This window comes from Hyperoodon ampullatus (genome assembly GCF_949752795.1).
Source record: "Hyperoodon ampullatus genome assembly, chromosome: 9".
In the NCBI taxonomy this organism is placed as follows: domain Eukaryota; kingdom Metazoa; phylum Chordata; class Mammalia; order Artiodactyla; family Ziphiidae; genus Hyperoodon; species Hyperoodon ampullatus.
This window is the reverse complement of record NC_136922.1, coordinates 9,979,103-10,002,531: the sequence shown is the minus strand read 5'-3', so window position 1 is coordinate 10,002,531 and position 23,429 is coordinate 9,979,103. Positions and strand designations below refer to the sequence as shown.

Here is a 23,429-nt window from a genome sequence, read left to right as displayed (position 1 = left end):
GTATTATTACTACCCGTTGAGCCCAACAGAATCACATAGTTCCTTGCTCACATACACACACCAGTAATTACAGGCCTAGAGAAGACTGGACATTATGCCAGAAGCTCGTTTTAAAGGATATTATCATTCTCAGCCAATTAGCTCAGACTCTATTATATTCAGAATTGCACCTGTTCCAACAAGGATTAAATGTACATTAAGATGCTAATAAATTAAGACTTCAAAATTAGAGATTTTTTTCTGTTCTGCTTCTACCTCATTTCTGTCCCATTTCATTTTAGTAAGTTTTTAACTTTAGAATCAGTTTGCAGGTATACAAACATGTTCTTCATTTTGTGGAAGAAGTTATGGTCATCTTTTTCTCCCTATTTCCTTCTTCTTCTCCTTCTTTCTTAGTACTGATTTTGCTTTGCTTCAACAGTTTCTTATACTTCCCTTGACTCACTCCAAAACACATTCTTCTTTTAAACCTTTCCCATGATGGAAGCTTTGCTATTTCCACAATCAGTCAGAGAAGATATTTCACTGCATAAGTCTTTTTTTGTGTGTGTGTGGTACGCGGGCCTCTCACTGTTGTGGTCTCTCCCGTTGCGGAGCACAGGCTCTGGACGCGCAGGCTCAGCAGCCATGGCTCACGGGCCCAGCCACTCCACGGCATGTGGGATCTTCCCAGACCGGGGCACAAACCCGTGTCCCCTGCATCGGCAGGCGGACTCTCAACAACTGCGCCACCAGGGAAGCCCCATCATAAGTCTTTGAGTTGTGTACTTCCATAGATATGTCCCAGGATGCCCACTGGGAAGTTTCTTAGGTGTCCATCTGTCATGAGTGATAGAGAATTATCTACAATACTTTGCTATCTTTTTTTTTTTTAGTTTTCAAAATCAATACTTATTATGAAGGTTTTACAGTTGTGTTAATAAATATACATACATAATTCAATTAATATATTAAGCACATAAGATTTCACTAGAATATTTAATTATATGTAAAATAGATGCTCAGAAATTGAAAATAAATTCAAATTACATTTCTTGTTCATATCACTAACAGATAGTCTCTTTTACAGTGTCCCTTTGTCCCCTATAGCTATTACTTCGGGTGGAAGTGTTTTCAGATACAAAGTTGTCTCTTTTCCCTTACATTTTCCAAGGTGCACAGCAAGCAATGAATAAAAGCTTATGTATTCCTTCTCTTTCACCAAATTTTAGCCCAGTAATGAAACTGGGTGTGTAGAAATAAAAATTCATCTTTTACATCGCATTTTAGTGTTGAAACAGATGCAATTAGTTCCTGTCCTTCTTCCATTTACATTGAGGGGATTAGAGAAGAAGCTCTTTAAACACTCTGAGATCCTTATGTTGGTTTCTACATGAATTCCAACTGCTGTTAATAGTATTTTCAGAACGGGTGCTTTACTTACTAGCTGAGAAGAAAATGAACTCTGTAACCCTTTGGGTATATACCATAAAACAGAGCTGCTAAAAGAATTTTCTATTATTAACCTATCAAACTCTGACAGAATCTACCTATCAATGGGAAGTGGGCAATTTTGTTTTCTTTGCCTTTGCCTCAGCATATACTGTCAGTTAAGCTAAATAAAGCTCCAGAAGAAGCCATAGTAAAGTTAGTTGCAAGAGGGATTCAACTATAAAGAAGAAAATGTGAAACTCTTTTTATTAAGAAATTGAGCAGAAATTAAATTCTAACCTCAGAGTCAGTAGCTACTGCTAAATCCCTACAGATTTTATAAACTATATTGAACAGCAGATGAGCAATCCGGGATTCCGGCCGCAGAACTGATAAACTCTGAATCCTGGAGCTTTGTTGTGTGTTTTTTTCTTTCTTTCTTTACTTAAAAACTAGATAAATTAATACTTTCCCTACTCTTGTTTCACCCATGATTCTCCAAGGAATACTGAGTTAGCTTTCCTTAAACAGTTTTGAGACACTCATAAAAGTTCCACATATGAATTATTTGCTTTGCTTTTTTCCCAAATGGCATAACACATATTGTTTTTTTGCTTCTACAGACTGTCAGTTCTTTTGGAGTTGAACAGTGCTGCATAAAACAACTACTGCATATTGATTTTTTTCTTTTACATCTATTCAGGCTGATTTTCCATTCTATAGATTAGTGGCTTAGCTATCACACTCTTGTAAAAAGAAGAACTTTTTGAGTATTGAATGAAGATTTATTTGTCCTTCTTGTCTTCTTCTCACCCTCTGCAGGGAAATTTTCACTCTAGTGAGCTTTCAGAAGATGTATTGTTACACCCTGCTGAGCCAGAACAGGAGACTATGGATGATTAAATACCAACGGTGTATTGTTTCCATACTAAACACAGAAATTAGCCATTGGCCTCCACCTAATGATTCTATAATCTAATTAGACAGATTGACAACACCCAGAAGGGAAAAGATAAGAATGCACATCAGTGTAGTAAGTTAAAATGGAGAAAGTGGCATGTTAAGATGTTTGAGAATGTAAAATCACCATAACACTAACTTATAATTGAAGCATTGTTTTGCAGTTTTCAAAATATTTTTATAGTCACTATCTCATCTATCTTATACTATGATGCAAGCGATTTACTGGAGAAGGATATCAGATATATACCTGGGTGTTAGATTATGATGAACAGAGTATGATGCAAATTCTCAGTACTGAACTGTAATGATCCTCTTCCTGTAATTAATTTTTCTCTGAGGACCTCATTCCTCACTTCAACATCTCAGCTATGTGAGCAAAGGGCATTCAGACTTTTTCCTTCGAGTAAAAGAGACATCATATGCTTGGATTGATGTAAAAACTTCAAAGATGTTTCTACATCCTATGTAGAAGTGAATTCTCTTGGGATCACTTCTTGAGATATACTACATTCCTTCTTGTGTCCCAGCTTGAAATTAAACCAGGAGGCAGTCTGGAATTAGGAGCCTCAGAGATCTGCCCTGGGATTCTACTTCATTACACCTTAGTCTAACTAGTTAGGTCAATTTTACGTATACATAGATTTCTTTTCACAGAACATAGTTTCAGTTGAACTGTAATGATCATGTGAAATCTTCTTAGGGCTCTAAGTTCTGTGTTTAGATAACTTGGCTATCTGAATGACATACTTGAAAAAAATTACTTCATAGGTCTCGTTCCAAGAAGTTTTGAAACACCTTTAATTTGGTACTTCTTAATAACAAAAGATACCATTTATTGATAAAAAATGTGAAATGGCTGCAAGATATATTTGCTGGCTTCCTCCCAGCAAAACACTGGGATATATGGCAAGGAGAAAAAAAACATGCTATTATAAAATATCATGCATTCTGTGCATTGACCTTGAAGCTGTCTTTTTAACCAGCCAGCCAGAGGTATGTAAGATATGCAGACAGGGTATATGTTAGTGAAAAGGGAATGTATTGTTCTCTTCTAACTAGAACTTTCCCTCGATGTCTTTCTCCATTAATAAAAAATATGGAATTTGTTTAACAGAATAAGTTCAACACATACAAACACACACAACACATATAACACACAGAGTCAGCAGCGGTGGGGGGGTGGTGAGAGGAAGAGAGGGCAGGTAGAGGAGGAGCACATGATGTCACACCTGAGAGATGGTGACTTTATGAGCCATACGGTTCAACCTCCAGCCAGAGCAGAAACACCTGAGAAGTGATCATTTAGCCTCGGATTAAACCTCCAATGCTAGGGAGCTGACTACTCTCCTGGAAGAAAGTAGCACAGTGGTCAAGGAGGGGTTGAATCTCAGCCTTACTAGGTACTGATGATGTGAGCTTGGCTAGTTTCTTAACTTTTCTGGACTTAAGATTCCTTATTTACAAAATAAGAATAATGGTATCTATACCACAGGGTTACTGTAGAGATTAAATCAGATATTATATTTTAAGAGTCTGGCACAGTGCCATGAAACTCTCAGTGAATGAATATTGTTATTAGTTAGACAACCCATTCCGTTGTAGGGTAGCTCTGTCATTAAGCTATTTTAAAAAATAAATCAAAATCTGTCTCTGTATAACTTTCACCCATTTGTGGTTGTTCTCCCATCTGGAAAAACCTAGAAGAATTTGATGGAAAACAAGGCTGCTCCTTCTTCCTTCTGGCAGCTATTCAGTGCCTGAAGCACTAGGCATTCTCTGTGTTGTAGACTTTGGCATGTAACTCTTTCCCTCTCCCATCCCACTGAGTTGTTAACAGTGTAGACTTTGCTGGCAATATAAAATGAATCCTACTGCTCTCACTTCTTCCTGAAAAGGAATCAAAAAGGGAGTCATAAAATAAACCTCAACCAAGAAAATATAAATTGTGGACTTGAGAACTTAGTTGTCTTTGATGAGAGTTTATAGATGTTGAGCTTTATGGACATAGACCTTACATAGAAGCCTCGTTCACGTATTACCTAACTTAGTCTCATTCCTCATGCCTTAGGAGTTATTAAAACATTAGCTAACACCCTCCAAACTTCTTTCTCCTTCTGTATTAAAGGTGCCACAGTCCACTTAGTTGCTCAAGCATGAAACCCAGACAAGCAAACATACTGGACTCTTCACTCATCTCATCTGCTCAGACAAGAAAGCACTGATTCCACTGTCCAAATATTTGCCACTTCATTTCCTCTTTCTCCTCCCATGGTTGTTAGAGCTGAGATTCCAAAAGATGGATGCCCAGCATACAGCAGCCTGGCAGCAAAGGACCCAAGGCACTAAGTGCCAGGACCTCACTCTCCTCCTGCCTTCTGACCGCCAGCTGCTTCCTCCCACTCACTGAGCCCAACTGGGAGCTCTAGGGCAAGAGAGCCCGTTGGTGGAGTCCATACAGGGAACTAGAGGAGGTGGGTTTGGAGTGGAGAATGGAAGAGATCCTGCACATTTCTTAGCTTCTCTTCTGACTCCTGTTTCCCTACAATGCATACTTTATACAGACTCTGGAGTTAACTTTCTAAAAATGCACATTTGATCAGGTTGTTCCTCTACTTATAACCCCCCCATGCCTCCTAAGCACGTTTTATAGCTCCCTTCCACATTAAGCTCCTGGCAGCCTTGCACCTCAACTTCTGTTCCATCTTCCATCTCTGTTGCCTCCCAGGTTTAAGGGCATAACAAACAGCCCAGGGTTTTGCATGTCCTCAAGATTTGGGTTTGTACGCTGGGCTCCTACCTGGCACAGCTCCTGGCTCACAGTAAAAGCTCCCATCTGTGCCTGCAGAATGAATGGCTGTCTGCACTTCTGCATGCGGTACTCCCCGTACCTGGCATGCTTGATCAATCCATAATCTCCCTTCAGGTCTCCGAATCACGCTTCCTCTGTGAAATCTTCCCTGGACTCTCCCCACCCCCCCTCCTCCTGTGAGAGGCTTATTCCTCTGTTCCCCCTAAGCAGTCTGTACACATCCCTTTTAGGATTGATCTCCAGGTGATACTTTACCAGACTATATGTTCCTTAATGGCAGAGGCTGTCTCACTCATCCATGGGCCCCCAGGACCTGAAAGGATGGCTGATGCATGGTGGGCACACAGCCTGTTTACTGAACAGCATCATCTATGGCATGGGGGGTAAACGTATAAAGTAATTTTTTTCTACAGTTACTATTTTCATGCCCCTGGGAAAATGCTTAACTTTTAAGTCACTTTTGGCTCTCATATGTCCAGTCTCATTAACGCCTCAACTTCCTAAACTTGATTTAAATCTCTTTTGCTCCTACCATCTGCATGGGTTTTCCTGGGACCCTGACAGCTTTGAGGTAGGGGAGGCATGGTCTGCCTCTGGGGCACTGCCTCCTTCTCGACTCTTCAAGGTCTAGTTTTTCCAGTGTGTTATGTGCAGAGGAGGGTTTCTTTATTTGACTCTGCGATGGCATTCGTTTTTGGTGTAGGTTGTGGCTGTTTATCTAGTGAAAGAGAAATGACCATTGAAGTGGCCGGTACCCGGTGGCTGGCTCTCTTATGGAATCGATCTGTGGATTCATCCTAGGGTCAGTGCAATACGTGGCTCAAGCTTGACCTCTTTCATTTCCATGGTGCCCAGCCTGCACTGCCCAGCCTATTGATGCTGGGTTTCCTTGCCCAGTAGGCAGCTCTCTTGAGTGGTACATGGAAGACAGCGGGCTCCAGTCAAGGTCTCTTCCCCACGGTCACTTCGACCACAGAAAACTCGCACAGCCTCGCCATGCCAGATACTTGCCATGTCTTCTCTCTCTCTATCCTGCCATCTCCCCCTTGGTTCACTTCTCTTCTCTTCTGACTGGCAAAGGAAGCAAGTCCACTGCCTGAGCAGATGTCTAATGTGGAAACCAAACCACCAACCCCCCTTCCTTTAGGCAACCCCAATTTTAATGAGTGATGACCTTAGGGTCTCCTCTTCACTTGAATTGAGATGGGGAAAGGGAGCACCCCTCTCTTTCTCATGGGCACCACTGGATTACCTCTTCACACAAACGCTGTATCCCACATAAGAAAAACTACCCTGGAGATTCTCTTTTCCCCTCTCCAGCTTCTGTTTATACAGAGTAGGGTGAGAGTGGAGGTGTTGATTGTGGTGGGGTCATTCCACAGCAGCCTTAAGGGAGGCTGACAGGCCCTAGAGCCAACTCTGTGGAGAGTACCACTCAACATCCCAGTATAAAGTTTATTGAATAAATGAATGATCAGGGCTTCCCTGGTGGTTCAGTGGTTAACAAGCCGCCTGCCAATGCAGGGGACACGGGTTCGAGCCCTGGTCCGGGAGGATCCCACAAGCCGTGGAGCAGCTAAGCCCGTGAGCCACAACTACTGAGCCTGCGCTCTAGAGACTGCGAGCCACAACTACTGAAGCCTGCACACCTAGAGCCCGTGCTCCGCAACAAGAGAAGCCACCGCAATGAGAAGCCCGCGCACCGCAACGAAGAGTAGCCCACGCTCGCCGCAACTAGAGAAAGCCCGCGTGCAGCAACAAAGACCCAACACAGCCAAAAATAAATAAATATATTTATAAAAAAAAGAATGAGCAAATGGATATATCTATTTTGAATAATTCTTAATAGAGGGGAATATTGTTGCTGTGCAATGAGGTGCTAGGTGGATTTTGAAACAGAACAAGATGAGTCAGTGACAGAAATCCAATGGAAAGCCCTGGACTTCTGTCTCAGTTGCCAGCTTGCCATCTTTGTACAACCTCCCCTTGTCTCAGCACGGTGTATGTTCATAACATTAATTAGTTTTGCTGCTGCACACAACAATAAGAGACCGGGAGAATTACCACCAAAAAAATCGGTCTTGTATTTTTCAGAATTTGCAAAGCTGAATAGGGAGGAAAATGTCATTTCTGCCGGAGGCACAGCTTCTTGTTCTGCTCTTATGTAAACTCACTGTCAGGCAATCCCAGAAACTGCCTCCACTTGCCTCTGGGCAAAATGTCTCCTTTTCATAGAAAAATGTCACCTTTTCTCTAGGAAATGGCAGGTAGTTCTTTTTTTCCAAAGGAAAAATGACCTTTGCATTTTGTTAAAAAAAAAATATTCTCAAGGACTCGGCTTTGATGAAAAACACTGAAAACAATTCCATACCTTTTAATTTGTACTTGAGGTTTTACTTTGTAAATTCTGAGATTATACCTGTCACCACCGATGTAGCCTGCAAGCGACTGTCAATGACCAGAAAGTCCCGGCACCTTGTTTTCCAGGAATGTTCCCTGCACACAGGATGGATTCGTGTAAACCCGGCTCCTGGCTTTTGCTGCATCTAACGCACCCCCCCCCCCCCGAGCCCCCTCCTACCACACATACCACACACACACACACACACACACACACACACACACACACACACACACACACACCCACACTGCACAAACACCCCCCCACATACACACTTTAATCTCATTACTGTAACACTTCAAAGCTTTTATGTACTAATCCAGGATTACAGTTTTATACAAGTTCATGAGAAACTGCTCTGAAAAAATGCCAGCGCTGTGATACAGTTTGTCTATCACCATGCTTAAAAGTATATTTACATATACACACTACTATATATAAAACAGATAATCAACAAGCACCTACTGTAGAGCACAGGGAACTCTACTCAATATTCTGTAATAACCTATACGGGAAAAATATCTGAAAAAGAATGGATATATGTATATGTATAACTGAGTCACTTTGCTGTACACCTGAAACTAACACAACATTGTAAATCAACTATACTCCTACATAAAATAAAAATTAAATTAAAAAAGTATATTAAGTGCTTCATAATAAATTTAGAGATGTGACCATCTAAGTCATTTTTTATGGCAAAAATTTTCATTCTCTTATGAGAAATAGAAGAAAATACATCCAGTATTCTTTTCTTTTTTCAGGTGAGAAAATAGGAAAGAAAAACAAGAAAGAAGCAAGAGGAGTGAAAATTTCAGGACACACTTTAAAACAAAGAGAGAGGGAATACAAAGGTGTTGATACGGAGAAAGACAGTTCTAGGTTATTAATCTTGCTTTCACAAAACAAAGTTCCAACTTCTTTTGTCAATATCTCATATACGTGGCGAAATGTTTTCCTTTCTGACAACAGTTTTCACCATTAAGAAATGCAGAATTCACCTTACAGAGTTGGATTTTCGAACAAAGTAGTAAATCAGATGATGACGCAAGATTTACCGTGTGTGCTCTTGTCAGTTCATGCAAATGCTCAGCTGGAGCATGTGAGAGGCACATAATTACGCTGGATACAGGAATAAGGTTTCTGCAGCTGTAGCAGTTTTGATATTTGCAGACTCCAGCACACTCCATCTCTAATTTCACTGGCAGCTTGTAAGAACCATCAGAATTACACTTATAAACAAAGGTCTGCATGGTAATTTATCTCCTATTGACTTCAGTGACGTCTTCTGGTTTAGAATGCTAAGAGATTTATAATTACGAACTAGATCTAAGACTTAGCTGATGAAACAATGAAAGACATATTTCTTGCCTCTTTTTCTCACACTGCACACATATCTGTAGATGATGATATATACGTGTGTTTATCTATAATCAAACTCCTCACTGAGCATTTACAAGCCTACGTGACAATCTGGAGGAATGTGCACCAACACCTTATATAGCTATTTAATTCAGGGAGTATTATTCTCTCAACAGAAACATTTACCCGCCCTTATACATTTTCCAACTATCTTACCCTCCTTAGACTTTTCTTTTTATTTGTTGTGATTCAGGATTGACATGCTTTTATTTTCGAAGGGGTTATAATATCCAAAAATGAGGACCCATAATTAAACAAATGAAGATTAAGTCACTGACTTTTCTAAAAGTGTCTAGCAGATGTCTTAGAATCCAATGCATACTTAAAAGACACCCAGCCTAATTTTCAGCGACATGTGCACACATAAGAAGTTGAAGGTCCTATTTCAGCTGCCAGTCTATCAACAGAGTAAGGGTCATCAACATGGCACCACGATTCTGAAAGTTTTCTGATTATCTCCCTTAAACCAAAAACTATTTAAAGAGGCAAGAGTTATTTTGTTAAGTGTTCAATGCAGAATCATTTTACTCCCCGGGTCCAAAGGGGGAAAGCATAAGCTGCTCATAGATATTTTCATGTATCTATCATTCCCAGAATGCTAAGGCTTCCTTCAAATTTGTGGAAAAGAGTCTCATAAATATGTTAATAATTGCTACTAATTTTGAGTGATTCCATATGTTGTGTCCTATTCTAAGTACTTTAAATGTAAATAATTCATCTAATGAATTGTTTGGTTAAACTAGAAAAAGAAAAGCCTTAGATGATTCTCTAAAGGGAACATAAATAATCACAGAGGATCTATGATATTATAGCACATCTCATGCCTCCACAGTAATCCATGTAAGCACATCAGTGCTTCACAGACTCATTCTACTGTGCAATCAACAAGTTGAATATCTGCTATATATATGGTAGTGAAGTAAGCCTTGAGGATCTGTTAATGATCAAGTCACACACAGGCCCTGACCTCAGACAGCTTACAGTCAGGTGGGTCGGGGGAGGGTAGTAAATGATGAGAGATTACAATTCATTTGGGGGAGGGGATGGATAAAAAGTAAGCACCTTTTATAAAAGAGCAGATTGTTTCCTGATGAACCAAAGGCGCAGTTCCATTAGTGAAGGGAGAGAGAGTAGCAGGAACTGAATGAATCTGACATTGTCTATGAGAATACATATGCTAACCCAGACACCAGAATCTGGTAAATTTCTGTATCTATTTGGATACTTTTTGGTTCATTTATAAGTAAGGGTATTGGTTATCTGGCCTCAGACCTAAAAAGTTAAAATGATAAAAACTTCTTAATTGCACTTAGATAATACCTTTATTTCAAGTGCATCTAACTTAAGCTGAACACCTTTCCCTAATAAATATGCTGACAACCAACAACCTTCTCCAGCTTCTTAATCCTGGGGCACAGATGAGAACTAGGATAGGACTTGTATAGTAGTTATCCCTTCTCAAGTGAGCTTGTATCTAGACTGTGATTTTACATGAAGATGGCATAAACAGCACTGTATAGGCATTTACAAAGAAAAAAAAGACAGAAACGTGCAAAAAAAAAAGAGGTACTGTAATAGCATTTATTTGGGTTACAAAGGTCTCTCTCTCTTTTTTTTTTTTTTTTTTTTTTGTGGTACGCAGGCCTCTCACTGTTGTGGCCTCTCCCGTTGCGGAGCACAGGCTCCGAACGCGCAGGCTCGGCGGCCATGACTCACGGGCCCAGCCGCTCCGCAGCATGTGGGATCTTCCCGGACTGGGGCACGAACCCGTGTCCCCTGCATCGGCAGGCGGACTCTCAACAACTGCGCCACCAGGGAAGCTCACAAAGGTCTCTTTTTAAAAAACTAAATGAGTTATCGATGAAGCATAGCATAATTTTAAGAACTGACGCAACAAATTTTTTAATCCTTTCAAGCGGTTTGGTTTGTAGCCAAAATCAAGTATTTTGTCAACTATGGCATCTGTATCACCTACATATCGTCATGGAAGAAGAACAGTGGATAGAAAGTGTTGAGTGTGGCTCTCACCCTCGCTCTGAGGTGTCCTGTTATTGATCTGAAGGATACATCACTAGCAGTGGGGATGTTAGGCATTTCAACAGAATGAAGTGAGGTTCTGAAACTTAGGTGTGTTTGGAAAGAACCGAGAGTAAATACATTGTGACAAGCTAAACAAGCACGGTTTATTTCTTCTCTACTGGAGATATTGGTATTGGTCAGCGGGCTAGAAATCCAATTCCATTTTCTGGCTTTTATAGAGCACAAGATGTTTTTGGAAGCATCTAAAGCTCATAAACATCTAAAAAGGCAAAAATGACGTTAATATCAAGGGATCGTTTAGAAAATTATCTAACTTGGATTTGAGTATGAATATTTTGAAGATCTTTCAAACTGAATTGCTGCAACCACTTCCTTTATTTTTATTAGAAAGACAGAGCTAGAGGCCTGGTGATTTTTTTTTTTTTTTGCGGTACGCGGGCCTCTCACTGTTGTGGCCTCTCCCGTTGCAGAGCACAGGCTCCGGACGCGCAGGCTCAGCGGCCATGGCTCACGGGCCCAGCCACTCCGCGGCATGTGGGATCCTCCCGGACCGGGGCACGAACCCGTGTCCCCTGCATCGGCAGACGGACTCTCAACCACTGCGCCACCAGGGAAGCCCTAGGCCTGGTGATTTTGCTGCTCATCATCTTTGGATGTGGTATTATGATTCACTATTATTTATTCATAGCACGATAGAGAACTGGAAGGCAAAAACAGTATCAACACGTGCCAGAAGACCGGGAGACGGTAGGATGCCCATGAAAGTCAAAGATAATTTTCTCAGGGCACTTTGAACAAACTCAAGGAAGTCAGAAACAAAGAAGCCATAGGAAGGATACTGCAGTAGATGAAAAGATGACTAGGGACTTTTTTTTTTGTGCCACTTCTCTCATCAAAACGTGGGACTTAGTTTCCTTCCCCTTTTACCTGGGCTGACGAGTGACTTGATTTGATAACATTGTGCCAGTTCCAGGCTAGGCCTTCAGAGGCTTGACAGCTTTCCCTTTTGTTCTCTTGGAACCCTAAGCCACCTTGTAAACTGGTTCAGCCATGCTGCTGCTGAGCCGGCATGGAGACGGAGAAGCTGCAGCAGCACTGAGGAGCCCTATCCATCCCAGCTGAGGCCTCACCTTGCACATCCCAGCCCCAGGGGAGATCCTGATGGGGGCAGCTGTACAACACTCCCAACGTGAGACTAGTGGATGAGAAACACCCAGCCTATCCCAGGCAAGAAACTGGAATCTTGAGCAAACATTTGACTGCGCTTTTAAAACACCGAGTTTTGGCATGGTTTGCAATGTGGCGTTAGAAAACTAAACAGATACTTCAAATAATAGAAAGATTACATGAGTTAATTTGCTTCCGGCAATTGACAGAACCATCTAAGTGGTTTACACTACCTAAGTGTGAACACTTATTTGTGCAGGTGGGTGGTGATGAAGCACTGGCTGATTCACTAGGATGTTTTAATAAGGCAGCCAATCAGGAAGAGAGGAGTCATGGGAGAGACCATCACAGTGTGTGCTCAAAATTCAAAAGGAAGCCTGCCCTGGGTATAAGTTGATTATGAGGCGGGAAAACATGACACAGAAAACACTTCTGAATTACTTCTTGGGCTTTCTCATACATATCGATTTTTCTTAGGAGATGTTTAATTAACAAGTGTAGGATTTCATCAAACTGCTAAGGAGCTAATAATGGTTAGAGAGGACCAAAGAACACTGTGGGAAGGCAGCGTGGGAAAGCACTGGGTAACCATTAAGTGGAAATTCATTACTGAAGGGCCAGCCCTAAGAGGGGCAATAGCTGTCACGTTGAGAGTAGGGTGGTCATCTGTCCACACAGCACTCACGGCCCCAGGTTAATCTCTGTTCCACAGAGAGCTAAAAGGTAACTAAAATTTCAGATAGTGCAATCATGAGATAGAACACCCCAAAGAGTGCTAAAATCCCAAAGAATGAGAAATTGCACATAGTTCAATGTCCTAGCCTGATATGAAAGATAAACATAAAGATTAATTAGCTTTGTTCTATTGAGTAGATAGCCATAGCCTCTACCTCAAAAGTCAGTCCCCAGGGATATTCCTAAACACTCCTTCGAAGAAATTCTGAGCAGAGGCTTGTTTGAGAGAGGGTCAGGCTAGGATGGAGAATGTTTGCCAAGCTGTACAGTAAGTGGGAAAGGAGTCTTCTTGCTACTTCTACATGCAGTGGTTCTCAAACTTCAGTGGGTGTAAAAATGCAGATTCTAAGACATGTAGTTCAACATGACAGACAACATAAATGGCTATCCCCTTTAACAAAGATTTTAAAATGAATAAACCCACAGCAACGAAGAGAAGGGGAGAGGAGCCATTTTGACAGAGAGGGGCCCTTATAAAACAAGACAGCTCAAGAGAATTTTAGAATATGGAATGTGGATAAAGGCACAATAACTGATGTATCATGGCTTTGGAAGGTGTATTTTAGAGCAGGGGTTGGCAAACTATGGCCCACGGAGCAAATCTTGCTGCTGCATGTATCTGTAAATACAGTTTTATTGAAGCACAGCCATACTCACTTATTCACGTGCCATCCCTGGCTGCTTTCATGATGACAGAGTTAAACAGCTGTCACAGAGCCCACTTGGCCCACAAAGTCTAAAATATTTACTACTTGACCCTTTACAGAAAGCATTTCCTGATTCCTTTTCTAGTGTGCTTTTGGAAGAAAGGGAAACATGGACAAGAAGGACTCTCCATTGCTTTGCAGAATCGCAGAAAGCCTTGGGATTAGGAAACATTGGATACAAGTATATAGAGGATCTGCCCTGCTACATCTGTATGCAGAACTCTCACCACCTACCCTAAGTCAGAGATGAGGGTGTCTCCAAAACAAGGACCCTATTTAATAGACTTTCATATCCTGTCCCTGCCTAATAACCTCAGGTAAAATTTGACCAGTCTTCAAACTCCGCCACAGACACAGAAGTCCCAAGCAACTTTTTCAGTGCTCCATTTTTAAATACAGACAATCTAAGATCAAAAGACATATGAGGGCTATGCTCTAGTAAAATGAGCATCCACGACAAAAGAGGATATGGATATGGATAACAGTGGACTCTGATTGGGAGAGACATAATGGAAAGTCCCCAAATGTCAGCTGTAAAACCAGCCCAGAGAGGAGAATGAGGACAAAAGATGCCCAGAAAAAGGAGGACACTCTAAGGACCTAATATGATGGTGCTTTGGGGGAAAAAAGTATCATTTTAAGAAAGATTGCCAAAAAAAAAAAAAGAAAAAGACAAAAAAACCCCACAAAAAAACAAAGTAAAACTCCACAAAGCCCTTTACAGGGAGAAAAATGTATTAATGATAGACCACTGGGGTCAGTGAACAAATTTACAAAGCCATGATAATGCAAAACCTGCACGAATATTACTAAAAGTAGTTTTAAAACTCAATTGGGAGACTGGGGGAGGGCAAGTGGGGGGTAAGGGAGTTAAAGCTTCATTTCTTCTGAAAAGAAGTAAATACAGGTCATGTCTAGAACTGTTAAATTGAGACAACAAGGGCAGGACAGGAGAAATTTTTATGCATTATAAATATTTCGATGTTATTATTTTTATTTTTATTTTTTTACCATGTGCGTGTATTGCTTTGACCATTTTTAAAAGTATATACATGCACATTCCCAGCACTACTTCAAGAAACTTGGAATCAGCAGGTCTAGGGGCACAGAAATCTGCATCTTTAAAAAGCTCCCCAAGTGATTCTGACAAAGTTAATCTTGTGTACCTTTTAGAGAAGCTAATAAAGAGGTAGCAACCAGGAAAAGCAATAACATCAATCTGCTCAAATGGAGAAATGCCAGGAGCTAGAGAATGTCAGGGTGTTGATTTTCCAGTTTGCTGCCATTTTACTAATAAAGTGAATAACTATTAGAAGAGGGCAAATAAAAACTAATGGGATGTGACTGACCTCATAATTCAACCCATCTATAGGAGAACCTCATGGATAGGTCAACTTTCCTTGCTCTTATATTTGTTGAAAACCATAAGCCTTGATTCAAAAATTAGCCTTGGGAGAAACATGAAACACCATGTAATGAGGGAAGCTTTTTATCAGAAGGATGATAGATAAGTATGTTTTAGACTCTGCAGTTTCTACATAAGCCTTGTTACATCAATCTTGATTTTTAAAATAGTTTAAAGAATGTTATCAGGATCTCTGGTGTCTACAAATGATTGCTGGGATGTCATGAATTCTTAATAATCAGAAGTCGGATGGTTTCTGGGCACTATGGTAATTTCTTCTAAGAAAGTGTCTTCTGGAACATTATAGGACCATTGGGGATTGGCTCAATTCGTTGTTAAAAAACAGGTGGGGGGCACAGTGTCCTCCATTTCTCCTGTCTCCATTGCTTCCTAGAATCAGTGCTGACTGAGAACGGACCACCCTACCCTTGTTTCTATAGTACAGGACCCTAAGTCAACTTTAGTAGAATGGATTTTTCTTTGTGTCCAAACTATTGACATCTCTTTGCCTAAACCAGAGAAAATCTAGAGCTAGAAAAGTTGATTAAAATATTTTCACGATTATTTCAATGTCAAATGACATTGCTCGCATTTTAAATATCAATGATTTATTGTTTAAATCTGTAGTGTCTATTATTTTTGTTAATTCTTGAGGTTCATTTATAGATGAAATCATTACAAAAAAGGAAATTAATTTTGTCCCTAACATGCACTTGTCTTTTAAATTTCATCCAGAAACTGGAAAGATGATTTGTTTTTGCTTCAATGGTAAGCTATTGGTCTGATTAGCATCGACTAGGCTATATTGGAAAAGTGGAATTCAGCTAATTCAAATTTCACTTTTTAATTTCTAAGTGTACGCATCCATCCACTCATCCATCCAACCAGCCAACGTTTATTGAGTAACTGCTATTTGCCTGGCACTGTTTCAGGTTCTAGGGATTTACAAGTAAAGAAGACATCAATCATAGAGTAAATCTCTATGCCTAATTGGTTAAAAATTTACATGAGAAAGGTTTTATATATAGGTACTCGTGCATTTATACGTCTTCTGTTTGAGGATATATGACTATATACTGTTCCTTGACGGTTGCCACAAGCCTGAATAGTTCATCTTTATCAGTTATAATTATCATCTTACTTAATACTTCACATAAACACCCACTGAAGGCAAAATATTAACCTACACTGAGATGGCATATAAATCTTTTCCTAGGTATTTCCCACTACTGTGCTTTTGCACATTGCTGTTTCTTCTTCCTCTAGCTTTCTTCACTTGTCCACCCAGCAAACGCCTATTCATCATTCAAAACTCTGTCAGACATCATCTTCTATGAGGCCTTCCCTAAGCTCTTCTCAATAGAATTGACCCCCCTTTCCTCTGCACTATTTCTGGCCTTTCTACATATTTGTATTTGCATTGTTATAAATATTCGCTAACATATCACTCATTAGTTCTATAACTGTAAGCTTCTTAAGAATAGAAATACTTGTTTCCGCATTTTTGCATCCCAAGTAATTATCAGAATGCATAGCACATACAGGAATTCACTAAATATTTGCTGAACTGAACTGAGAACCATTCCCTCTACTATAACGTGTGGAATGCTACAGAAATATGTTTGCATTTTACTTTAAATCATATCATGATTAAAAAATAAACACAGTATTTTTGACTATTTAATAAGCAGTGGATTTCAACATTTTATTTTCTTTTCTGATGAGAGAAATGATCATCCCTAAAAAGCCTAATAAAATTATATAGTTAGAAGCACACTTAAAAAAAAATTCTGTTGTGCCCTTGCACAACTCTCCTGACTTAGTGCCAACATCATGGTTATTACAGACTCATCCTATTCATACTGTGTTACAATTACTTGTTTATATATCCAAAGCCCCTCCTGGATGTAAACTCCTCAAGAGCCTGGCCCTTGTCATATCCACCTTTGTAGTCCTGCTGGACAGCAATGACTGAAAGGAAGGAGGTTAACAACTGTTTGCTGAATGAATAAATAGAAGAATAAATAGGAGACAGTGAATAGAATAAAATCCTAGGTCCTTCTCTTCCTATTAGGACTGTTCTGTGATTATCTTAAGTGCAGAAAATCTGCTAAATTCTAAATAAAGCTTTGACTTTGTTGCTGAGTAGGCTCACTTAGACTGTGTGAGTGTGGCAAACTAGGAAAATGAGGGAGAAGGAAAAACACCTTATTGTGCAAACCTTTTGATTTTATTTTGTCTTTTAAGTTTACACTGAAAGAAGTCTTTTCTAGTTTTGAAACACAGAATAGTGGATTGGGCAAGAGAAAAAAATAACTGGGTTTTTTATTATGAAAAGAAATGGGTTTGTTACCTGACCAAGGAGGTGAAAGACTTATATGCTGAGAACCATAAAACATTAATAAGGGAAACTGAAGATTACTCAAAGAAATGGAAAGATATCCCATGCTCTTGGATTGGAAGGATTAATATTGTTAAAATGGCCATACTATCCAAAGCAATCTACAGATTTATTACAATCCCTATCAAATTACCCAGGACATTTTTCACAGAACTAGAACAAATAATCCTAAAACTCATATGGAACCATAAAAGACCCAGAATTGCCAAAGCAATCCTGAAGAAAAAGAAGAAAGCAGGAGGCCTAACCCTCCCAGACTTCAGACAATACTACAAACCTACAGCAAGCAAAACAGCGTGGTACTGGCACAAAAATAGACATATGAATCAATGGAACAGAATAGAGAGTAAAGAAATAAACCCACACACCTACAGTCAATTAATCTTCAACAAAGGAGGCAAGAATATAAAATGGAAAAAAAGACAGTCTCTTCAGCAAGTGGTGCTGGGAAGGTTGGACAGCCACATGTAAACCAATGAAGTTAGAACACACCCTCTCACCATGCACAAAAATAAACTCAAAATGGCTTAAGGACTTAAATATAAGACACTACATCATAAAACTCCTAAAAGAGATCATAGGCAAAACATTCTCTGACATAAATTGTTAGGTCAGTCTCCCAAGGTAATAGAAATAAAAACAAAAATAAACATATGGGACCTAATTAAACTTACAAGCTTTTGCACAGCAAAGGAAACCATAAACAAAACAAAGACAACCTACAGAATGGGAGAAAATATTTGCAACCAAAGCAACTGACAAGTGTTTAATTTCATACAACTCAACAACAAAAAAACAAACAGTCCAATGAAAAAATGAGCAGAAGACCTAAAGAGACATTTCTCCAAAGAAGACATACAGAGAGCCAAAGAGGCACATGAAAAGATACTCAACATTGCTAATTATTAGGGAAATGCAAATCAAAACTACAATGAGGTACCACCTCACACAGGTCAGAATGGCCATCATTAAAGACTGTACAAATAACAAATGCTGGAGAGGGTGTGGAGAAAAGGAAACCCTCCTACACTGTTGGTGGGAATGTAAGTTGGTGCAACCAGTGTGGAAAACAGTATGGAGGTTCCTCAGAAAACTAAAAACAGAATTACCATATGATCCAGCAATCCCACTCCTGGGCATATATCCAGACAAAACTATAATTCAAAAAGATACATGCACCCCTCTGTTGACAGCAGCACTATTCACAATAGCCAAGACATGGAAACAACCTAAATGTCCATCGACAGATGAATGGATAAAGAAGATGTGGTATATATATATATATATATATATATATAGAACAGAATACTACTCAGCTACAAAAAGGAATGAAATAATGCCATTTCCAGCAACATGGATGCAACTAGAGATCATCCTACTAAGTGAAGTAAGTCAGAAAGAGAAAGACACATACCATATGATATCACTTATATGTGTAATCTAAAATATGACACAAATGAACCTATCTATGAAACAGAATCACGGACATAGAGAACAGACTGGTGGTTGCCAAGGGGGCAGGGGGTTGGCGGACGGATGCAGTGGGAGGTTGGGGTTAGCAGATGTAAGCTTTTATGTATAGAATGGAAAAGCAGCAAGATCCTACTGTATAACACAGAGAACTATATTCAGTATCCTATGATAAATGATAATGGAAAAGAATATAAAAAAGAATATACATATATATATATATGTATGTATAATGGAATCACTTTGCTGTACAGCAGAAATTAACACAGCATTGTAAATCAACTATACTTCAATAAAAAAATATTGTTATAAGAAAAGAAGAAATGGGTTTGTTAAATATTTCACTGAAGTTCAAAAGCATTGGGGATCCTTTTCCCTCTACTAAGTTGGTATTAAATCCACAACTTCCTCGTATTCTAATTGTAGGTGATAGGATGATTTTTAATTGAGTCATTTGATGTTTTTTTGTGATTTTTGGCAACATGAAAGTGTGGCTGCTTAGTAAAATCTCACCAGGTGAACAGCAGAGTTAGATACTCTCTAACTTGCAGAAAATTATGTACACATGATTTTTACAACAGTAGCATTTGAAAAATGTGGTTAGTTAGTTTTGAAACTTTACTCAACTTTCAAGGAAATGTAACATCTATTAAATATATTATTGCTCACTAGTGACTGGCAGTGACAAATATACTCATTAGGTGACCTTGAAAAGATGTTATTTCTATAGGAACCATTTAATAAACAGTCATTTTTAAAGTGAAAAATGTCAGATGAAGACCTCAATTTTATGTTGTTTCTTCATACACAAACCACTTCCAAAACCACAGGGTAACAATTTGTAAATATATGGAGCATACAAATGGCATAATTTTTCCTCAAAAGTAATTCTCTAATTTCTGTATCTTCTTAGGACCCACTGACTTTAGTAAGTTAACATCATAAATTATATCAATGTTGGGAAAAGTGTGAAATGGTGATATATAGTTATTACACTTTGTAATTTTCTAAGGCATTTCAAAAACAGTACGCCAAAATTCTTAAATCAGTATGATTATTATTTAAATACGATCAAATTTGATTTCTTCTTTATTTCCCAGACAAGGAAAATAGTATTTATAAATTATGGGACTAATTCCAAGTCATGGACCAGGTAGGAGAATTTAAAATCAGACTACAAAATCAGACTTAGTTCATTACTTTTTTCTCTGTCTCTGTGCACCTTTCATATTTTATATTTTCTTGCCCTTAACAATTTGCCTCTGCATTTCCATGTTAAATGAATTTTGATTATAATTTGATAGATATCCAAGTAACTGCATATGAAAATTCATTCATAAGGACTAGAGAAAAAAACCTTATATATTAAAACATTGTATGGGGATATATAAAGATGAATACCATTAACATTTTTTCTACGAGATGAGAGTGCATATTTAAATATAACTAACCTGGGCAATTCAGCATGAGAACACTATAAGATTAATACAGATTTAAAAAATATCAATAGCTGAACATAAGCAAGAAAAGTATGAAATGTTAATCACATCCCTGAGAGGGGACTCCAGAAATAAATTAGAAAAGTGTCAATCTCAAGGGTGCACTGAATCCAGCAAATAGAAGGGGAAGTCAGAAAAATGAGACAAAAATGGTATTTAAAGTTGTTTCCAGAAATACTTCAATATGATTATTATTAAATTTAGGGGAGACATAATCTGTGGTTGTCCTAAAGTGAAGTGACCTTTGACCTTCAAATTAAAAACACAGAAAGAAGCTCCTCATATTTGCCTTAGGAAAGAAGTTGCAAAACGATTTTCTAAAGTATTAAGGAACTTACCTGTTTCCATTTTTCCGTCCTGTGCTGCAGGCCCATCGGGAATCACGCTTTTCACCTGCAGAAACTCATCAGGCTCATCTCCACCAATGATGGTAAATCCAAACCCCATGTTGCTCTTTTTTAGTGTGGTGCTGAGAAATGTTCCCTTCAACTGGGATGCATCCCGGGTAAAGAGTGGTTTTTCTACATTGGCCGATGGAAGTTAAAAAAGAAAAAGCACAGTTAGGGCATGTTCTTACATGGGGAAAAGCCAGCCACTGAGCAGCAATCCCAGGGGTAACTGTGGGGTTAATTATAGTAAATGCAAGCAGGTGTGACTTCAGGAGCACACCTCTAAGCACTTCCCACAAACGCAGAGCAGCCCCAAGCATGCAGGGAAAGGTGAAGAGCTGCTTGGTTTGGAGAGAGATTTTTTTGTCATCATTGTTTCCGTTCACTAAATTCACCTTCTTGTGCTTAAAAAGGGCTGAATCAACAGGTAAAGATAAAGCAGAGCGTAAAATCATCCAGACACATCTGGATACATGTCTCTTGCTCTGAAAAGGTCCCGGTAGGAGGTATGTGTGAGTGGCCGGCGCTGCCCCAAACCTTGAAGGGATAGGACTAGAAAACCAAAATGGACTATGTTGTTTCCAAAAAAATAGGGCCAGTGGAATATTAGCGCCTCTTCAAATGTCTAAATTGTTTAGAAAGAATGCCTGGATGTGGGACTGAGTTAGCTTTTGCTTATATTATGAGATGCTATAAAGATAACCAGATAAATCCATTTCTACTGACCTGAGAGTGTTTAGAATACTCTAAAATGTGAGCAAAAGGCAAGCCAATATCTCTAGATATAATTATGAATGTAAAGGTCACACATTTTGTAATAATATGTTGACATGTTCAAATCATATACCTAAATAATCTGAACAGAACTTGAACCCACTCATAGAGGTTTAACTAGTAATTTGTTATTTAACATGCTTTTTCAGCTATGATCGGTAATAAGTATATTCCTACATATATTAAATGCTTTAAAGATAATAGTCATACTAGGAATTAGAATTAATGTCTGCTTTAAATGTTATCACTGTCAAGTATTTTATATATATTTTTTAGTTGTTCCATTTTGGGTCATATGATTTGATATTTAAAACAGCCAAACTGTACACGGTGACTTAGTTAAGTATTCTGTTTGCTGTTGTTCCATTTTAGGTGATGTGTAATGGACAAACTATAAAGTCATGAGTCATTACACTAGAATTTTACTTTGTCTATTTACATATCTCATATATCTTTGTGAAGAAGACAGGGCACTTCTTTAAAATATAAATAAAAAACACACACATAATCTTGTCACCTCCGTTTCCTTTACGAAAGTAAAGTTTCCAATTTGGAGAGAAGTTCAGCGGTGAGACCTTTACATTCATCCTTCTTGTGCTGTAGTGATACAGTGTGAAATCAACCATAGGCATATCTAGACTTCCCGACTACCAGAGCCTCCTTCGTGCTTTCACATGTGAGTGCGGGCCCACTAAGATGTGAAAAGTGCGTGCAGCATCTCATCCCCGTACGTGGCTCCAGGGTGAAGTGAGGTGCAGCAAGCAACCCAGGACATACCGATGCACCCGGGCCTCCAGGCAAGGTGGCGCCCATAGTAAGACAGGTCACTCACGCTGCACGACCGCTCCCGGGCAGCACGGGGGCAGGCGGGTTTGGGCCTAGGTACTGTCGATGAGGAGCTGTCTACTGTCACAAAGGAGAACAAGCCTCATTCTCGTGCTTGATCATTTGAGGACAAACTTATGAGTCTCTACGAATCTCTGCAGTTTACGGTACCACCGTCATACCCGTTCAGCTCTACCTGGCAACGTGCTGTAAATTCCTATAAGGTGCTACCCGAGGCGTTACCTTCACTCGTGAATGCTAAATGCATGAGTTTAGAGACAGAGCGAACACGCAGCTAGAGCTAATTGAGGGGTCTGGGGAAAGTAAATCAATGATATGAAATGGTCCAAGATAAAGGCCTATTTGGAGAGCAGGCAGTTCGATAGACAGTCTTTCCCTCTGAAACACTGCGTGTTGACAGGTACTAACCTCGGAAACCTGGGGCCGGCAGGGGCTTTGTTCCAAGTTCTGTGTGGGGCATGTTATGCTGCTGTAGCTTCCTTTTTGCTTCCAGGACAGGGTTTTCAAACTGTGTTCTTCTATTTATGTGGCTGAAAAATAAAATTTCAAATTAGGATAACAGTGGGGCAAAGTCATTTAAGAGAACATATGAATAGCTCTAGCTGAATACCCCACCAGCACGCAGTCAGGCCTCTGCTGGGGCTGGCCTGTGTATGGTACGCATTTCCCTGACAAGAGCAGAGTTCTCAATGGCTCTATCGTACGGTATTGTATTTAAGTTATGCATGATTCAGCCAAAAGAACTAGGATGTGAACTTGGCTTTCTGGTCTACCGTGTTAGTTTGAGAAGAGTTTGGTGCATTCAAATAAATGTCCAACAAATGAAATTTATACCAAATGGTGCTGAAGAAAAAAGTATTTGTAAAGTGTTTCTAAGCTTTGTAAAGTCCCAATATCCAACAAGATAAGTATAAGGTCAATTCACTGATGCTTTACTTTTAGAGCAACTGAAGTCCACATTTTAGAATCAGACTTGGATTAAAGGACTGTG

At 39.4% G+C, this 23,429-nt stretch overlaps 1 protein-coding gene across 3 annotated transcripts in view; it reads right to left on the bottom strand.

The window, feature by feature from the left end:
• Positions 1 to 23,429, bottom strand: part of MAGI2 (membrane associated guanylate kinase, WW and PDZ domain containing 2) — a gene marked incomplete at both ends in the record, with an annotated part of 1,325,315 nt that overhangs the window by 287,839 nt on the left and 1,014,047 nt on the right. For all 3 annotated transcript variants that reach the window (XM_079710838.1, XM_079710839.1, XM_079710840.1), the window contains 2 exons: positions 20,768 to 20,950; positions 22,847 to 22,968. In XM_079710838.1, the coding sequence (XP_079566964.1) occupies positions 20,768 to 20,950; positions 22,847 to 22,968 (305 nt within the window). The remainder of the gene's footprint in view (positions 1 to 20,767; positions 20,951 to 22,846; positions 22,969 to 23,429) is intronic.